The following is a 17,437-nucleotide window of genomic DNA, read 5'->3' as shown; positions in this document are numbered from 1 at the left end:
ATCGCAGCGAGCCTCGACCACCACTGAGAAAGACACTGCATCAATGCAGAACCTATAAATCAAGTAAGCTGCTAAATGAGAAAGAACGCGGACGCAAGCCTTGTGATTACGTGTCAAGAAACGTTCGCTTGACTTCCCCCCAAAATATGGCTACCGGTGGAAGCGAGCGAGCCGCGTGCGTATTTCTTCTTCTTTCGCTCGCGCAAACACTTTTTTACCGCTAGGGGTGGTGTTTGGACCAGGAATCCACCGAGCCCATTGACGAATAGGTCCGGTTGCAGGAATGAAGGAAATAGGCTTTATTTGACATTAGTGGCACCAGCTGCTGATACGGAAGTCCACTCTATGCTGGAGCATATTAAACATCCGAGTTGACATCCGGACACGTCAGCTCCTGCCAATGCACGATGGATCTCCGCTTTTAATACCGTCGCCTTCCCTAGGCGAATAGACTAGGGAATCTCATGACTGTATCCCGGCCAATCACAATCATGTAACCGGTCGCAATATCCCGCCTATGATATCGCATTGTTCAGCAGCACTCCGCACGCGACGGCACTCTACCTCAGATGGCACCCCACCTGTGATGCGCGCAGCATTCTGGGTATCCGCGGTCGGCGCCGTCCTCCGGTAGCCGTCGACTTGGGCCCCCTTCTTCTATTAGTTGAGCTTGCCAGGTACGGCAGAGGGGTCTTTTGTCGACCCGTCTCGAGTCGGTGTCAACGCTTCGTTGACTTCTGGATGGGCGCTGATGGTTGGCTGGGGTTGGCTCGTGGCAAAAGTATAATTAATGCCCTTGGCCGTGTTGAGACGTATCAACTTGCACCGTGCGCTATCAGTGTCTATCAGTGCTGCAAGTAAAAACAAAGTGCGGTAGATCCAACGCAACTTGTGGGAATCTACGCTCAGCGAAGCTTTCTGTAAATGCATAACGAGCGCTGAAACCTGTTTCTGTTTCGTTGTAACGCCAGTGCGAGGTGATCCATAAGGCCCCATTCATATCACATAATTCACGTTACAAGCAGTCCAAACGCAGCCCTTTCGCAGCTGCTCGAGTGCGTGCCCCTTTGCTGTCACGCACCAGTGCTACGCATTATGACACGCAAGGCGATCATCTCAAACAGCTGATTGGCGCTGATACGCTAAAGGTATACGTGCGATTGTGGCCCAATAGTTATGAGTACCGGGTTTGCTGTGCCGCGGGACCCTAAGTTTGCTCCAACCATCGGGCCCATGATACAATTTTTTTTTTTTCAAGAATGAGCTATCCGGCAAAACAGCAGCAGCAGCCACTGCAGGAAAAGTCCGCGAGGGCCAGCTTCACTTTTTAAAAAAGATTGGGCTACAAAGCACGCTGCAAAGGTGGTTGACCAGCGAAGTTGTGGTATCACCGGATCTGATAGACCAATGTGACGCGGCCTTGAAATGAGCCCTGCTGAGCCTGAGCCCGGCGCATTTGTGCATGTTGACGTTGGTGCTCCCGACGCCGCTCATTGTGTTCATCGTGTTCACGCTGCTCTTCCGGAGTCCCACCTATGCGTGCACTCTCAGTAGTGCTATCAGAACAAAAATGAAATCAGTTGCTAGGCGGGTTCTTCTGATACTTATGAAATTGTAGCTACGTCCCTCTCTGCTTCGTATGCTACAGTTGCCGCTTTCCGGCAACTGTAGCATATAAAGGCTGTTACGATGGAAGCACCTACGTTACCGACACTGAAGATTTAACAAGCATTCCTAAAATTTTTGCGACCATTGTGATATGCCTCTGAAGTGCATAATTTATACTCAGCCATGCATGGATGGATGGATGCTATGAGCGCCCCCTTTGGAACGGGGTGGTGGGTTGTGCCACCAACATCTTGTTATTATATAGCCTAACGCCCTACCTAAGTTTTAAAGAAAGAAGAAAAAGAAAATGAAAAAGAAGGAACCGCGAGGAATTCCCATCACCACAAATTTTGGACTCCTATTGGGGACGTAGTTTTTGTACGCCTAGGTTGTTTGTCGTTTCCCTACTTATCTTTCATCAATCTTCCAATCGCCTCTTACTAATCTCTATTGCGGACTTGTTTACTCTCCCTCTGCTCTCGCTGAACCCAAACGCTTCAAAGAGGCCGAAGGTGCCTAAATCGGTAACTGGGCATCTTCACATTCTAATAAAACATCCTCCATCGCTTCCCTAGCTTTACCGCAGCAAGCACATGCTTCTTCATACTTCTTATATCGCTTTATAGGTGCGTGTTCTAAGGCATCCTGATCTCGCTTTTGAAAGTAATGAGCTTCGCTTTGAGTTATCATAAATTGTTTCTTTCCTGATTTGATTTTTTCCCTCTTAAGCAGTTAGTCATGGCAGGTTTCTTTTCCATTGCCGCCACCCATGAGATTATTTCAGCCTCTCTGACTCTCCGCTTGACGTTCTTTGTTGCTCTGTTGCGCACCCTACAGGCCGCATACTTACTGGTAAGCTTCCTAGCTCTTTTCCTCCACTTTTAGTGAATGTTTCTTCTGTACAAATACTTCAACACTTTCTCAGCTAATTTAATTTCTTACACATTCCTCTGTCATTGTTCATAATTATTTTACTGCAAGCTTCCTTCACTTCAAAACTTGTCCAGGCCATATCACGCTACACAGCTTCTTTTGTAGTCTTCCCGTGAGCGCCCAATGCGAGGCGTCCCACAGGCCTTTGGTTGCCATCGAGTCCTGATTGTATTCCTGAATTAAAGCAAACAATCGCATGTGCAAATGTAAGTCCTGGAACCATTACACCTTTCCACATACCACGGAGCACCTCGTACCTATTATATCCCCATAGCCCTCTGTGTTTCGATTTGGCTGCATTTCTTTTCCCCTTTACTGTTGTTTTTTTTTCCTGTGTTTCCATATATCTATTGCCTTCGTTTGTCCATATACCATGATATTTATATTCCTTTACCTGAGGTATTTCCAGGCCCTGTATTGCCACTGTCTGTTGAGTGCTTTCATTGAATACCATAACACCTGATTTTCTTAAAGCCAAATTTTACAACATAATTTGCCCCCTTTCTGTATACAGATATCAGACAGACGTTGCAAATCATTTTGCTTGTTGGCTAGCAACACAGTGCCGTCCGTATAGCAACATAACGGCACCCGCATAGCTGGCGATCGCCTTGCGGTGGTGGTGCAAAGAACCCAATGGCGCACGCTGAGCGCGCCTACCGCTGTCATTGGTTGAGTTGTTTTAGTTGTTGCTTAGGGACCAGACAAATGCATTGGGGGTGGAGGTATACAACTTCGCTTTAAAAGAGCATTTGCTTCGTATCGACTAAACATACTTAAAGCTTGCCGCATTTATAAGATAATGCTAAATCTGATGGATGGTTGGATTTATGGCTATATTCAAGGCACCAATGATTTCAACACAAATTACAATAAAACAATATCATGTACAAGACCGAGAATTTTTTCTTATTCTCGTTCCGTTATGGAGTTTGATAATTTGCTTGCAAAATTTCGTGATATTCCTTGTCTCACATTTCCTATTTGCTCTCCTCTGAACAGTTTCTTTCGCTGCGTTTGCAATTCTGACAATTTTCAACTCAAAAGCCTCCAGTTCTGAAAACGTTTTGTTATGTTATAGATAAAGTAGAAGCACGTGAGTGCTGTTTGTACGAAGACAGTATGTCCTATATTTCGCGGTGACCGTAATAAGCCTAATCTTGCCCTAATCATCCTGAGGTGCCCTAACTGGAACGGGCCCTATGAGGAAACATTGAATGATTATCCTTAAAAAGAACTTACACGCCTATATATCAAGCACTAGAGGACGTCATCACGGTACAGAGTATACATGTAAAATGTGCTCATGTACCTGATCAGTGTGTTTGTATGTAGGGCGCAGTCCCGTATGGACATACGGATACTGTACACAGTCGACACTTGTTAATTCGACATTAGTTAATTCAATTTCTCGCTTAATTCAAACTCATTCGAAATTCTTAGCGAGGCGCCACACATCGCTAGGAAAGAAAAGGCCGCCTAGTTCGAACATGAAAGCGTACGGCTTCAAATATTTCGACGCGTCCTCACACGCGTGCCCTGGGTGCGAAACGGCTATTAAAGCTCGAAGGCAAGGAATTCAGTATACGGCGCTACTCCTTCCATAGACGTGAAGCTGTTTCACTTTACTGTTTTTTTGTTTTATTTTCAATAGATTCATAACCTTACTTTTTGTTTCAGTAAATTCTGAGGCAACGTTTAAACATTTTGGCGCTCGGTGCGGCATGACAGTCGAGTCGCGCTTCAAAATCATGATGAATAAAGGCGCTGCAGGCTCTCCCGACTAATAAAAAGCATTAAAATTCGCTCGATTTCGCGCAGCATGTTATTTCGACCTTCCACATAATTCGACCAACTATTTCTCTCCCAGAAGGATCGAGTTAACGAGAGCCGACTGTAGCAGACTCCAATGAGCGGCAAGTCGCACGTGTCGTGCATCTATCGTGCACCGTGCAAAGCCTGCTGGAAACATATGGGTCTCGTAACTAGGGAACCACCCCGTCTGGTGCCTGCGTGCACCACCGATTTATTTCGGGCCCAGTGAATGTTGCTTCATCATCTCCCATTATGCATGGCATACGTACCATCATACAGTGGACCTATAACTAGCATTCAGTGTAGTATTTCATCGTCAGTTTATCTTTCCCTCTTCCTCTCCGCATAAACCCCGAACCATTTACCCCATTCTGAAACAGCAAGCCAGAGACAAGTTTTTCAGGCCGGCCTTTCCACCTTTCCTATCATTAACCTTTTCTTTCTCTTTTCTCGAGGTCTTCCGCAGACTTCCTTTCCACAGAAGTTATACGGCTTGGCCCGACATGGCTGCACTAATCCTGCCTACTTCACACTAAACGTCCAGTCATTTCTCACTCACATTCCCGCTACAGGGGGAGTGAATGGCATTATAGACTTTCGCTAACGTTCGTCTTACCTCTGCAGCCCAATACTGGCGTTATCTCGGAGATCTCGTTGAGACTGCTTTTCGATATCGGGGCATGAAGTCTTAGCTAATGGTACGACGCTGGTCACCCACTACATGTTGGTTGACTCGTTGTTCAGTGAAATGGCGCAATCCTCTCTGGAGTATCGGCCACATATCGGGAAGTGCGAGTGTTCACGGAAACAAACGTTTAAAGAAAAAATTTCAGATCCAAGGCACGTGTTGGAATTTATGTGGAACGGGGATTTTAAAAAAGCGGTTAATTAAATGCTTTACAAGTATAGGCGATGCGCAGAATTTTGTTTACATTTATTTCATACAAGATACAACCTTTAAAAATGTTTCTTTGTTCATCACAAACGTGACAACTCTCCTGTCTTTCCATTTTTATGATGCACTGCTTCGTTCACGAGCTATGCCGAAATACAAACTGCAAACCAAGTGGATGCGCCGTATGAAACGTATGCGCAGCGATGTGACAAGGACGAAAGCGACGTAATAATCTTTTTGAGAAAGAAATTGCGATGACAGTTGTATGCACAGAAATGTAGGATACTTATCAAGCAATATTTAGGAATTCTGTACCTCTTGTGTCAAAGTGGGGAAATGCCAAATCTGGATAATTGGCCAACAACGAGCACAGCTCCAGCGGCACATGCTAAGCGACTAAATCTAGGAAAATAAAATCAAGGAATCCGTCAAATCATGTATATACATGCATATATACATACATAGATAGCTAACCCCCAGAAAGGCCTGAAGTACTCTGCAAATGCTAATACACTTGAGAGCTTCAAGGTGGTCTTCATTTAGCAGTTGCAGCAGCGGCTCAGAAACTTCTCACCCATAAACAAAGGCCTTGACTGGAGAGGCATTAGCTTATCGACGATGCGTTCGCAAAGCCACTGCTGTCACTTAATTTATTCGATTAAACTATCTATATACAGATACCGTGAAGCCCAGACCAAATTATAGCAGTAAGGGCAAATATAATGGTAGAGTTTCGAGCAGCAAGCAAAAACAAACGATTGCAAGGGCGTCCCTGCATATGCAAGGCCAAAGCGCGCACTTCTCAGCATCATTACTCCTCGTTCGTGCCAACTGCCCTCCGAGTCAACCGGAACAACAATTTGCGCTGGTAAGCAGAGTTTAGCGCGAATGAGGGACCTAACAATACATCGTACTGGCTACGTTGATGCGTTGTTGAGCACGAGGTTGCGAGTTCAGTCCAGGCCACGGCGGCCGCATTCAAATTGGGGCGGAATACAACTTTCCGTACCGTTGACTGGGTGCCAGTGGCACAGACAGGAAATTTTGTCAAACAGACATTGAGTGCAAGGCGAGTGTCGTCGTACCAGTGACATTATACGCAGGTGTCTGCTTAGTGTATAAGACAATTGCATCCTCACATTTATTTATTTATTTATTTATTTATACATACTGCAGCGCAATTTGCGCTATAGCAGGAGTGGGTTAAGAAAATGTACAGAAAATGCATGGGAATATACAGCGGTAAACACAAGTGAACACTATTGAAGAGCACAGATGAAAAGGAAAATACACAAAACATCATGTCGAACTGAACGCTAATCTGCGAAAAATTAATAGTTGGTGAGATTCCTGGCACGCGGAAGTCAACCTTAGCAAAACAGTATTCATAAGCGTGTCTAGAAAAAAAACGTTCTGTGTTATCAATATACTGATGGCGATAGTGTGCTTTCAGAAGTATATTTTAGGTACCTCGATGTAGAATTCTCACGAGACCTTTGTTTGGAACACCCATCTAACAAATGTATGTACCAGAGCGAGCAAGCCTGCAAGCCACCAAGCATTAATTGAAAAGTGCATTAGCAGTTCTTAAATGCCCAACATAGAAAACATTATTAGGCCTATTAACGAATACGCGAGAACTGTGCGGTATCCTTAAGCACAAAGTAAACAGCCAAAACTAGACGAAATCTAGTCTTGCATCTCGGTTTATATTGAACAAGTACTGCTGCTGGTATTCACCCGCAGCGATGTAACCAGGCTGACCTTGCCTTTCTCTCTAGAACCTAGAACATCCCACGAGATACTAGTGCATTCATTTTAAATTATACACCACCACGCAGAAAACTGAACGCACGAATTACTTCGTAAGAAAGACTAATCCCAGCTCCCGTTAACGATGGTATGTTTTTTTTCCCTCTCAGATAGTACGAAATGACTGCTGCGAGACGGAACCTGCATGTTGCCTTAAACTGTGGTTAGTACGCCGATATATTGATATTCGGGGATTATATCTTCCATTTCATTTCCCCTGGCACTCCACCGTGAGTACAAGTCTCTTGCTGCTACTTAGTTTTTATGCGGTTATTGTGCGATGTTTTCCCTCCTACATGGATATTGAGTGTATTGTAATGACTGTATGCATACAGGCCTGTTACAGCCAAACATAGAGCTGACAGTGTCAACAAGTTAACGAAATTAATTTTTATGCTTGGTATCACTGGTACACATAAATGTTTAAAAAGGGAGGGAGAGGTAGGGGGGACCTTTACATTGTTCAGATGCTGCCATTGGTTACGCCTCTGGTGTGTGGACAATAAAGAAACCCATGTGGTTAATACAAACCCCTCCGACATACAGCGTGCCCAACATTCAAATCATCGTTTTGGCATGCAAATGCCGAGTGTTTAGCAAACAATTTCACTCAGAGTCTGACTGCCAACAAAACATTTCTAGGAAGACGAACTCTACCGCTCTTTAGGTAGCAAAACATTGACGCCCCTCCTTTTTGAAGTTTGCGGCATTTTCGCACTTGCACTAGTTGTGTTCCCCGCAAAAAAAGAAAAAAACTGTTTTATTTGACAGCTCCAGATAAACGAAAAATCTAGGATGGTTTCTTGCTTTCTGTAACGACGTCTGATGACATAAGTTTCATGAATTTGCTTGTAGGCGCCTCACGCCGAAAAAAAAGGACCATGCGGCTCTTCCAGTCTCTTCCGAGAGGCCCGGCGAGTCATTCCACCAATACTCGGGTCGGAGCCCAACGAAGCTGAAATTTGCATCGCCCCCGGTACTTTGGCGAAAACATTGCAACATCTAGCCAACACTTTTCAGTTTCGTTAAATACTAAAGACCTGCCTTGCCTAGAAACTCACCCAAAGACGGAAAAACAAATCACACAAACATTTTTTTAATATAGGGCTTCAAAGGTTGAAAAAACAATCGCCATCGGTGGCTTGTGCAGCGCCAGGTTGGCTGACACAAAAGTCAGAGCTCGAGCTTCGCGCAGTTTCGCCAAAGCCAGGTTGAGGGGTTGAGCTTTACTCATCGGTCATGCGGTATAACAAATCCCAAAAGAGAGCTCGCATTACAGGAAAGGAAGGCGGACAATCGTAAACGTCCCAGATGAATTGTGACACCGTGTGGTGGCGAGGTTATCCTCCACCGCGGTTCTTTACAGCCGTGGCAAAGGCAATCACACGCTCTAAGTTCTGTTTGGAACCGCAAAGCTTGCGGACGTCCAAGTCGGCATGGAAGACGGCCCACCCATCACTTCTGCTCATGTAGTCATTGATCTGGTGAAAAAAAAAAGCGAGAAAAATAGGCGATATAGCAGTATAGCAGAGAAATAGAAGGCGATATAGCAGTAAATGCGAGAGAAACGCGTGTGCATTACGCCGAACTTTCATTGCCCAGAATCATCATTTAAACAGCTTGCACCACACTGCGAAGTGTTCAGTAGCTAACTCGACCCATGCCCATCCTCTACAAGGTTCGAAGTGAAGGTGATGGGCATCTGTATATATATATATATATATATATATATATATATATATATATATATATATATATATATATATATATATATATATATATATGACATGTGACCGGCTTCTCACACTTCCCTCACATTCACTTTTTTATACTTTGGCACCGCTTATGCTCAGGCATTAAAAACTGTGACCACAATATCAGGGACTATAAATGTTGCCGCTCTCACTTCAAAAATATGCGAATGCACACAAAGAAGTGTCGCTACCTGCGAGTGGTAATGAAGAAAAGAGGCCATAAAACGCCGTTGCTGTCGCTCTAGATTTTTAATCCTGGTGTTAACAGCGCGAAACGTAGACCGGACACGAGACGAGACGATCGACACCACAAACGCTGTGTGATCGCATTTAACACCAGGATGGAAAACCAACTAGCCCATGCTGCTACGCCAGATTTTTGTATAGCATTCCGTTTCATTGCCCATTATACGGGCGTACATCATCCACTATTGTGTATAATGAAAATGCCAGCGCAAGAAAAAAAAACTCCTAACATAGACACTCTCAAGTTTACGCACTCAAAGAACAGTGCTGGCGCTGCGATAATACCACACCAGTGGTGTAGCCAGGAACTTCCTTGTACGCCCCCTCCCACACCCCCGCCCCATGCGGCGTCAACTGTGATTGCTACCGTTCTTTCCCAAAAGACTCGATCACGCGGATACATACAACGCGAGCACACAGAAATGGCGTCGGTATATGTCCACTAATAACTAAATGACCACGAATTTACGTACCTTGGTCTGTATTGTACTCAGCTCCTCCCAGGTAACGAAGTGGGACTCGTTGTACTGCTCGTAGACCTGGTAGCCCGCTGATTCTGCGGTGTCGATCTTAAAGTCGCGTCGAGCGTTCCTAGTTATGCACAAGACATCGTGGTCGTGCAAGCTGCCGCGCTTGCATGCTTGACCGGTCGAATTCTTTTCACCGTAAACGACCTTCCCCTTCGCCACGTACACCATGACGCCCAGGGACGATGAGAACATGACGCTGAAGTTTCCCGCCAGAGCTCTGAATTTGTCGACCGTGGGACTGATCGCGTCCTGCGTGCGCAGCAGTAGGCGTGAGTGGATGTGTTCAGGAGGTTTGTGCTTCGGCGATAGACCGGTCTGCTCGTGTCGTCCCCACAACCATTATACCCCCACTCCGTGGAAACTCCAACATAGGGCTACACTACCACAAACACAGCTTACCGCGTGTTTATGGAAATCACGTACATGGCAGCTTTCCAGAATTTTTCGCAATCCTTACGAATTTTGGCTTTCTCTACCGTTTTACGAGTGTCAAGTTTTACGAAAAATAAATTCGGTCCGTGAAAAAGTTGAAAGATGTTGAAAAATGGGGCCGTGCCTCATTGAAAAAAAGTGGATGCAAAAAATAAGAAGTGAAGCATGAATGTACCCATACCGCGCCTTCTTGTTCGTTCAAAACCGCGAGCATACCCTCCTAAATATTTTTTCAATACCTGCTGTATTCCAGCAGTTATATAGTACTGCAAACACCTGCCTTCGTCAATGCATTTGAATGTTGTGGATGGTGAAAGGACACCAGAAGGGTACTTACCCTCAGCAGTTTCTTAAAGAGGCAAAATCGGCAAATCGCAAAAAAAATAAATGTGTGTGTTTACCGGCTTTCTCACTCTGGTCAATGAGATCCGCAATGTGTCCCTCGACAGTCTCTATTACTCCAAGTTTGCTGCTGATTGTGGGTCGCACAAAAAGGTATATAATCTTTTAACAAATGTGTGCATAGACACGAAACGTGAGGGATCATCTGCGTCAATCACATGCCTGGGTTACATGCTCTGGAAGTTTACGAACTTCATTTGTTAATAGGTTGGCTGGTATAAAATCAAAATCTGTCACAAAAAAAAACAGAAAAGCCGAACTTCCTATTCAAAGGACCAGAAGTTTATTTGTAGAAGAAAGTGCACTATTACAGAAACAAAATATTCGGCACAAGAAGAAGTCGTTGCTGAATAAACAGGATTTCAACTGCCAAAAACTGAGGGAACCTATGGTGGACAACACATGTAACGACCAAGTTGGAAGGGTTCCCATTTTATCTCATGGAACCTTAAAAAGAATTATGCTTATTAAGTGGGAGCAACATTTTCACTACAGGACGATCATTAGGATTATTAGGATTATTTAGTTTTCTTTAATACTTCGCAGCACATAAAAATACTGGTTCAAAAGCATCGCGTTGTTTGTGAAGATAAAAAAAAGAACATGTGCTTCCACACGGAAACGTAAAGGCACAGCAAGCTGTTTCTGCTGACAGCCCTCCCTCCCACTTCTTAATATTAGGCATTGTAATTTTGATAAATTGTGCAGATTCAATGTAGAGAGGCAAAATACCCCGTGCAAAGTGGCAAAATTGTGAAAACTTGAATTGTCGTTTTCGTCTTTATCTACCATGTTTAGTAGGGGAGACATTTTATAGAGTTTTTCTATTTCCAGAAAGAAGTGCTCAGACATCAACTAAAATTGGTCTCTCTCTCTCTCTTATAATCACCATGTTTTATGTTTCAGAGTTAACTGTCATACCAAAAACTGCTCCAACATATATATATATATATATATATATATATATATATATATATGACGAAGGGACTACAGCGACAACAACGACGGCCAACGACACGGCAGCAATGGCGGCAAGACAAGCGACAAGAACACCCACGACGCGTTAACGATGGGACGATGCCGACTGCAGCAACAAATACGGAGCTGAACGGCGCTATAGTATAGCGCTGTGTAGGCCGTCCGTCTATCCTATCGCTTTGTTTAAGTTCACCATACGAGGAATCATGTTGTCCAGACACGTGTACTTATTTTTGTTGGCGGGTTCACCTGCCTAGAAATGTGAACACACTAACGCTTCAAACAAATCAACCTCTTTGGAACGTTCCCACGTCGGGAGTATCCCATGCGGCTCTCCAAAGCATCTATTAAAATGCTCTCGCATTGTGGCCCAAACACCTCTTCCCGAGCATTGAGATCCTGTAATGACCTAGAATCTGTTCGGAGGCGCGCTTGTATGCATTTTGCAGGTATGTACCCGATGGCAAATATAGTCTTAATCCCGGAGCCATCGTGGGTGCCTTACAACAAGGCCGTCTATGTTGGGACAAGGTGCGCCAAAGAAACGACGCCTAGAAATCTCATTCGAGACGAAAACAGCCACAAGCAGTAGAGCACTAGGCCGGGGGACATCTCTACCCATTAGAAACATCAACGCGTTTCCCAGTACCTTCCACATACAAACCGAATGTTCTACGAAGAGATCACCGCTGCGGTCATAGAAACTATTAAACAAACATGCCTCAGGAATCCACTGAAATGCTCTGCTAAGTTTTAAAGCGAAATTTACTGTTAACTTTAGCGCACACGTAAGAGAACTCACGAAGGTGGGCACGTCCCGTTTACCCCGACCTGACTTGTACGAAATCAGATGCACCGTGCATTTCGCCAGAAGCGTCCTTTCGGGGGGCGTGATGTGCGTCTGCAAGATGACGAGGCCAAGGTTCCTGAAAAGAAAAGGAAGTGGTGGCTGACTCGCTGACCTTTATTTCCCGAATTTGCCAATGTACTAAGGGCAAGGAGTGCTGGAAGCTTCTTTACGGGAGGTGCTTCGACTGACTAATTTTGAGAGCACTTGCACCCGCCAACACAGAATCTGTGTCTTGCGTTACCCTTCATCTCTGCTGGCTCCATTTGCGGCAAAATCTTGCACTGTAGCAACAGTAGCTCTGAAAGGTTTCTTTTTCTTCTTCGAACTTATATGTACCCTCTGGCCACCTGAAAGGAACGCTACGGATGTAGCTAGCATATCATAGAGGATATCAACCGGTGGACACGTTATACGAAATAAAACAATTCTTTTAGTAGCGATGACTGCGGTTGCTGCTTGAGGAAATCGCACCTTAAACTACAGTAGCTGCGCCAAGAGTACGCGGCACTAAAATGACGCAGAAATATCCTTCAGATCGTCTTTATCTGTGCAAACAACGCACATAACATAAGACAGAGCGTTCGGATTAACACTCCTGAATATGCAGTTATTTTATAGCGCAACAATAAAGAGGCCACCACACAACAGCCAGCCAATATGGGTATACAAATTTTACCTTTCTACTCAAACATGCACTTTACAGCTTGTCGCACAAAATAGATACGTAACTCTTAACTTGTAGGGCTAAGCTATGAATACATGGACAAGAATATTGGTGGAGGGACAACCGCACATGTAACATGATACGAATCTTATTTAATCGTACACGAGAAGCGAAGGTTATGCGTGCGACTTCTACCTGTAGCAGGGTTGTCCTTTCTGCCCCTTTATTATTGCTGGGAATATTAGTTTGTCGCAAGCAAACCCTCACTCTTACTTACTCATACAGTTAAGAAATGTTTATTATCCTTTGCTTCCTTATACTTCAATTGTAGTAGGCATGGTGCTGCTATAACTCAAACAATTCTTATAACTAATGCGATCTTGGATAGACTACCACTTCTATAAATAAGTGCACGAAAGAAACGTTTATATTCTTGGAGGTCACGCGTTCCCTACAGACACGCAGCAAGAAGTTTTTTGATGCCGCATCCAGCTATAGCGCAACAGAATCTAGGTCATCTGTAAAACTTTCAACACGTACTAGTGCAGACACGGCAATTTACAACGAAGTATTTGACGATGTCCGAGACACTTACTGTATACTTTGCGTTTCTCGGGCGAGCCTCTCCCCTGAGCGCTTGGTGTGTACGTAGGCTCCAAAAAAAAGCAAATGGCTGGCATGATTCTTTATAGCGTCATACATCACCTATAAATATGGGAGAGACAGTGCGGGGTCAGTAGCGTTCACTGAAACAGAAACCTGAAATGTGGGAGTGCGATCCGCTTGGAGCAATCGAGTTAGAGTTTCTATAGGCAATGACTGTGCACTCTGTCCACCTTTTACGCAATACACGTGATCCATACTAAGAGAATTAGATTCTTTTTTCCCCGTGGTTTTCCAACTTAACAATGACTAGTCACCTTTGTTTTTTTTTTCAGCGCGCGCACTTTGACGCAATCGGATCTGTTGTCTACGCATGTCATGTGCATTGTCTAAATGTCACACGTAGCACAGAACTACTAAACATTCCCTCAAATCCGATGACATTAGTATAATCGTCACTGACACGTCAGGCACTGAGGAAAACGCAGCGTGCATCGGTCGCCCCCAGAGGCGGTTCTCCCTCTGGCACTACAATATATCCATGCACGAGCTCGTATATGGATGTTCTGAAGCAGCTAGGGCAGACACTGCCAGAGCAGGCAGTGACAACGGCTAAAAGATAATGCCAATGAGTGAACATTTTCTATAAAAAAAGTATTTAAAACGGTCCAGAGGTGCTCTGCTGACATGTTCGTGTAACGTCAAAAGGTACCTGCAGGTTATAGGTTTAAACTATTTGTCGGCCAATGTCCTTACGTCTTCCAGAATGACCCTGTTTGGGGTTGTATAGGTGGAAACGCTCCATTACTGAGTACAAAAAATATTTCCCTGAGACTACTGCCATTAAGCACGACCATATAGGTCATCGGTGAGTAAGAGTAAGGAGTACTCACGGTGTTTGCACGAATAGAAAAAAAAAAACGAGTCTTGTAAAGATCTGTCTCAGAGATAGCCTTGAGTCTATCGATAGCCGAAATGAGAAGTCTACAAGAAAGCGACTTTTACCCAAAGAGCATGTAATGTGCAGACGTGCATCTAAACACGTTAGCCATAAAAACGAGAACTCGCCTTCAACGCTGCTAGGAACGTGTTCACTTTTGTAGGGGCGAAGATAACGTTGAGGAATCCCATAGCGACGCAAGGGGGTACTCGTTTAACGTAGCGTTGCAGTTCTTTAGCTCCAACCTTGGGGAGCTGCTGCACCGCGCTCTGCGGGTCCGACGGGCGCTCGGCGTTGAAGCTCAAGCCGGCAACGGTGCGGGAGTTCCTCGGGAACGCCTGCGCAAACGGAGCAGCCAACATGAAGGAAGTGCCTTGGACGCATCATCTAAAATACCTCTCCCCCATATCATATATACGTTTAAAGTCGACCTTTCCTTCCCATCATCAAGAATCTCCTTCTCACGGAGAGGCCGATGGCAGAAATGCACCTCTAGTGTCCATGTAATGAAAATGAAGTTCAGGTATAGAGCACCGTGAAGGCTCGCCACGTAACATTTTTCACCACTTCAATACAAACAGCGTTGCTGTAATAATCTCATCGAATTGGCCATAACGTTATGTGAAGCGAGGGGCTGTACAGAGAAATTAGACAGAGATTTGGTTACAATGGCACTAAATAAACGTTCCTAAACCCTCCTTTTGTACCTGTTCAGTATCTACGCTATATGAAACACACACTTCTCCGCTTCCCTTTGAGCACCAAAGATGTCGGAATATATTTGAACAGAATGGTGGCCATGTCTACACATTTTATCAATTAATGCTGACTCTCTACATATTTCCTTGCGTTATACGAGGCACGTTTCTAAAAATTTGGTTGCAATAGGGAGCCTTCAGAAGGGAAAGTAGGATAAAACTGCCGCTTATTAGAAACTTACCATTACAAGCGTTTCATGCCGTTAGGAACGTATTTTCGAACGACGTGGGTATATTGCCGAGTCTTAAAACAACTGAATGATCCATATATTTGACATATCGAGGCACCGTATGGGTGATGTCTGGACAAAGCACAAGGACACCATGTTAACCACGACCTTAACTATATATGTGCGGAACACGTAAATAAATATGTGCGGAACATCATGGTGACTGCGGCAGCAAGATTTTATCTGGAATGATCTCTATTATTGCTATCGCAATTAAGAACGTAAAGTGCGGAAGCATGTTACACTCCTTTAACACGTCAAGGCGAAAGCCTGTTACACACTTTGAATACGCCGTATCGCATCGTCGCGTTGCTGCTTTCACAGTTCGGCTTGTTCGGCTCATTTTTGACGCTTAGTTGCAGCTTCGCGCGCTCATATACCGAAGTAAGACTCGTGCCAACGACGGCTTTCTTGCAGTTTACTCTGCATTCTCTCCGCAGGGGATTCAGACGTATTCTGAACTGTCTGTTGTATGGGTGATTGCAAAGAACGTATGCACTCTTGGCTTCAGTTGACTGAGCGCTTGTTGCCTCAGCCTTACGGGGCTACGATCCATCGCATTTTTTGTTTGCTTACGTGGGTACGAGCCGTTGAGAAGGTCACGTGGTTTTTTTGTACCGTTTGACTAGACGCCGCGTTTCTCTAAATTGTTTGGGTGATTTCAATCAATGTATACACTGTAAGATTCCCTTTGCTGAGTGCATGTAGCCTCTGCACTACGAGCCATTGCATTTTGCAGCAAAGCTATATATTGCAAGGGCATTTCCGTAATCCGCGAACAACCCGCGAACCAGCTTGTTGGCGGCACTCGGCGCAACCGCGCGAACGCGGTCGCACCATTGCACACGTGTTTGTCGTCATCAGCGTCCCTAGCTGGCTCCGTTGCCGATGATCATTGCAGCATAGAATTTCATTATATGAACGCGGAAGCTTTACTAAGCGCGTCGATCCGTGTTTCGCCGTTGCTAGCATTTTGACCTTCATTTGACCACATCTGCACCGTAGCCTTGGCAACATCATGTGACCCGCCGCACAGAGCTGCGCTCCCACCGCCGGCTTGGCGCATGCGCTCTCCGCAGCTAGATCACCGCCTGACCACGTGACTCACAGCGCGCCGCGTTAAGAGGAGCGCCGAGCTCGCAGGGTTGCCAGATTGGGCTATTAATAGCCAAATTGGGCTACTTTTTATGCTGGTTGGCGTCGAAAATTCCGAGTTGGCAACATAGCTATATTTGGACTATTTTCGTCTTAAGGACTTCCTAGTCCAGAAGACGACATCGACACTGACAAAATTCGTGTTTCTGGAGCCCAAATGTCATTGATGCTACAAAGATTTGTAGGCAATCTCGAAGGCCGTGTTTTTAGGCAACGTTGGCACTGTGAGGACGGTGTTAAGTCATGGCTATCATGTTTATAAGTCATTCCAGTGATTAGCTCTCTTCTTTTTGGTGTATTTCGAGCTGTGATGAGAAAAGGAAATGCGTTCGGTATACATAATAAATGCTTGTGGTACTGTCACGTCCATATTTTATTATTTTTGGACAAGTCGTAGTGGTGGTTAGGTAAGAGTTCTCGTCAGTTAATAAAGGTAAATATAATGTTCTAACTTCCCATTCTGATGTACAGTGCTTGAAATTGTTATACAAACGGTTTACTTTGTACTTCATTACAGCCCTGCACGACCTATAAACTCGATTTTGTGTGTTCGCAAGTGGAATTAAATTTTTTTTTCAGTTGCACTGCGAGTAAGGTACCCAGGCCCCATCAGAAATTGTGCAACACATGCATTCATATCTGCATACACAGAAACTTGCGCACACGTTTTCACATTGCACGAATGTTGTCAGCGATTGCCTGTTTAAATATAGCGCCGTTAAACTCTTTTCAATACTAATACCACCTGGATTATGGCCAGCGCTCTAATCCAGGTAAAAATTAAAACGATAAACATTATTTTACTTCTTTTGTTATGGATCTGCAGGTCGTT

At 44.7% G+C, this 17,437-nt stretch overlaps 1 protein-coding gene across 1 annotated transcript in view; it reads right to left on the bottom strand.

The window, feature by feature from the left end:
* Nucleotides 1–8,137: 8,137 nt before the first annotated feature.
* The window catches only part of LOC135903799 (mucin-2-like), a 34,598-nt gene continuing 25,298 nt past the window's right edge, over nt 8,138–17,437 (bottom strand). Inside the window, exons 8-12 of the mRNA XM_065434218.2 lie at nt 14,591–14,800; nt 13,515–13,624; nt 12,208–12,331; nt 9,537–9,842; nt 8,138–8,544 (exon numbers count right to left, since the gene is read on the bottom strand). Of these exons, the coding sequence (XP_065290290.2) occupies nt 8,404–8,544; nt 9,537–9,842; nt 12,208–12,331; nt 13,515–13,624; nt 14,591–14,800 (891 nt within the window). The 3' untranslated portion in view covers nt 8,138–8,403. The remainder of the gene's footprint in view (nt 8,545–9,536; nt 9,843–12,207; nt 12,332–13,514; nt 13,625–14,590; nt 14,801–17,437) is intronic.

The sequence above is a fragment of the Dermacentor albipictus genome, chromosome 4 (genome assembly GCF_038994185.2).
Source record: "Dermacentor albipictus isolate Rhodes 1998 colony chromosome 4, USDA_Dalb.pri_finalv2, whole genome shotgun sequence".
Taxonomy (NCBI): domain Eukaryota; kingdom Metazoa; phylum Arthropoda; class Arachnida; order Ixodida; family Ixodidae; genus Dermacentor; species Dermacentor albipictus.
This window is presented reverse-complemented; position numbering and strand designations above follow the sequence as displayed.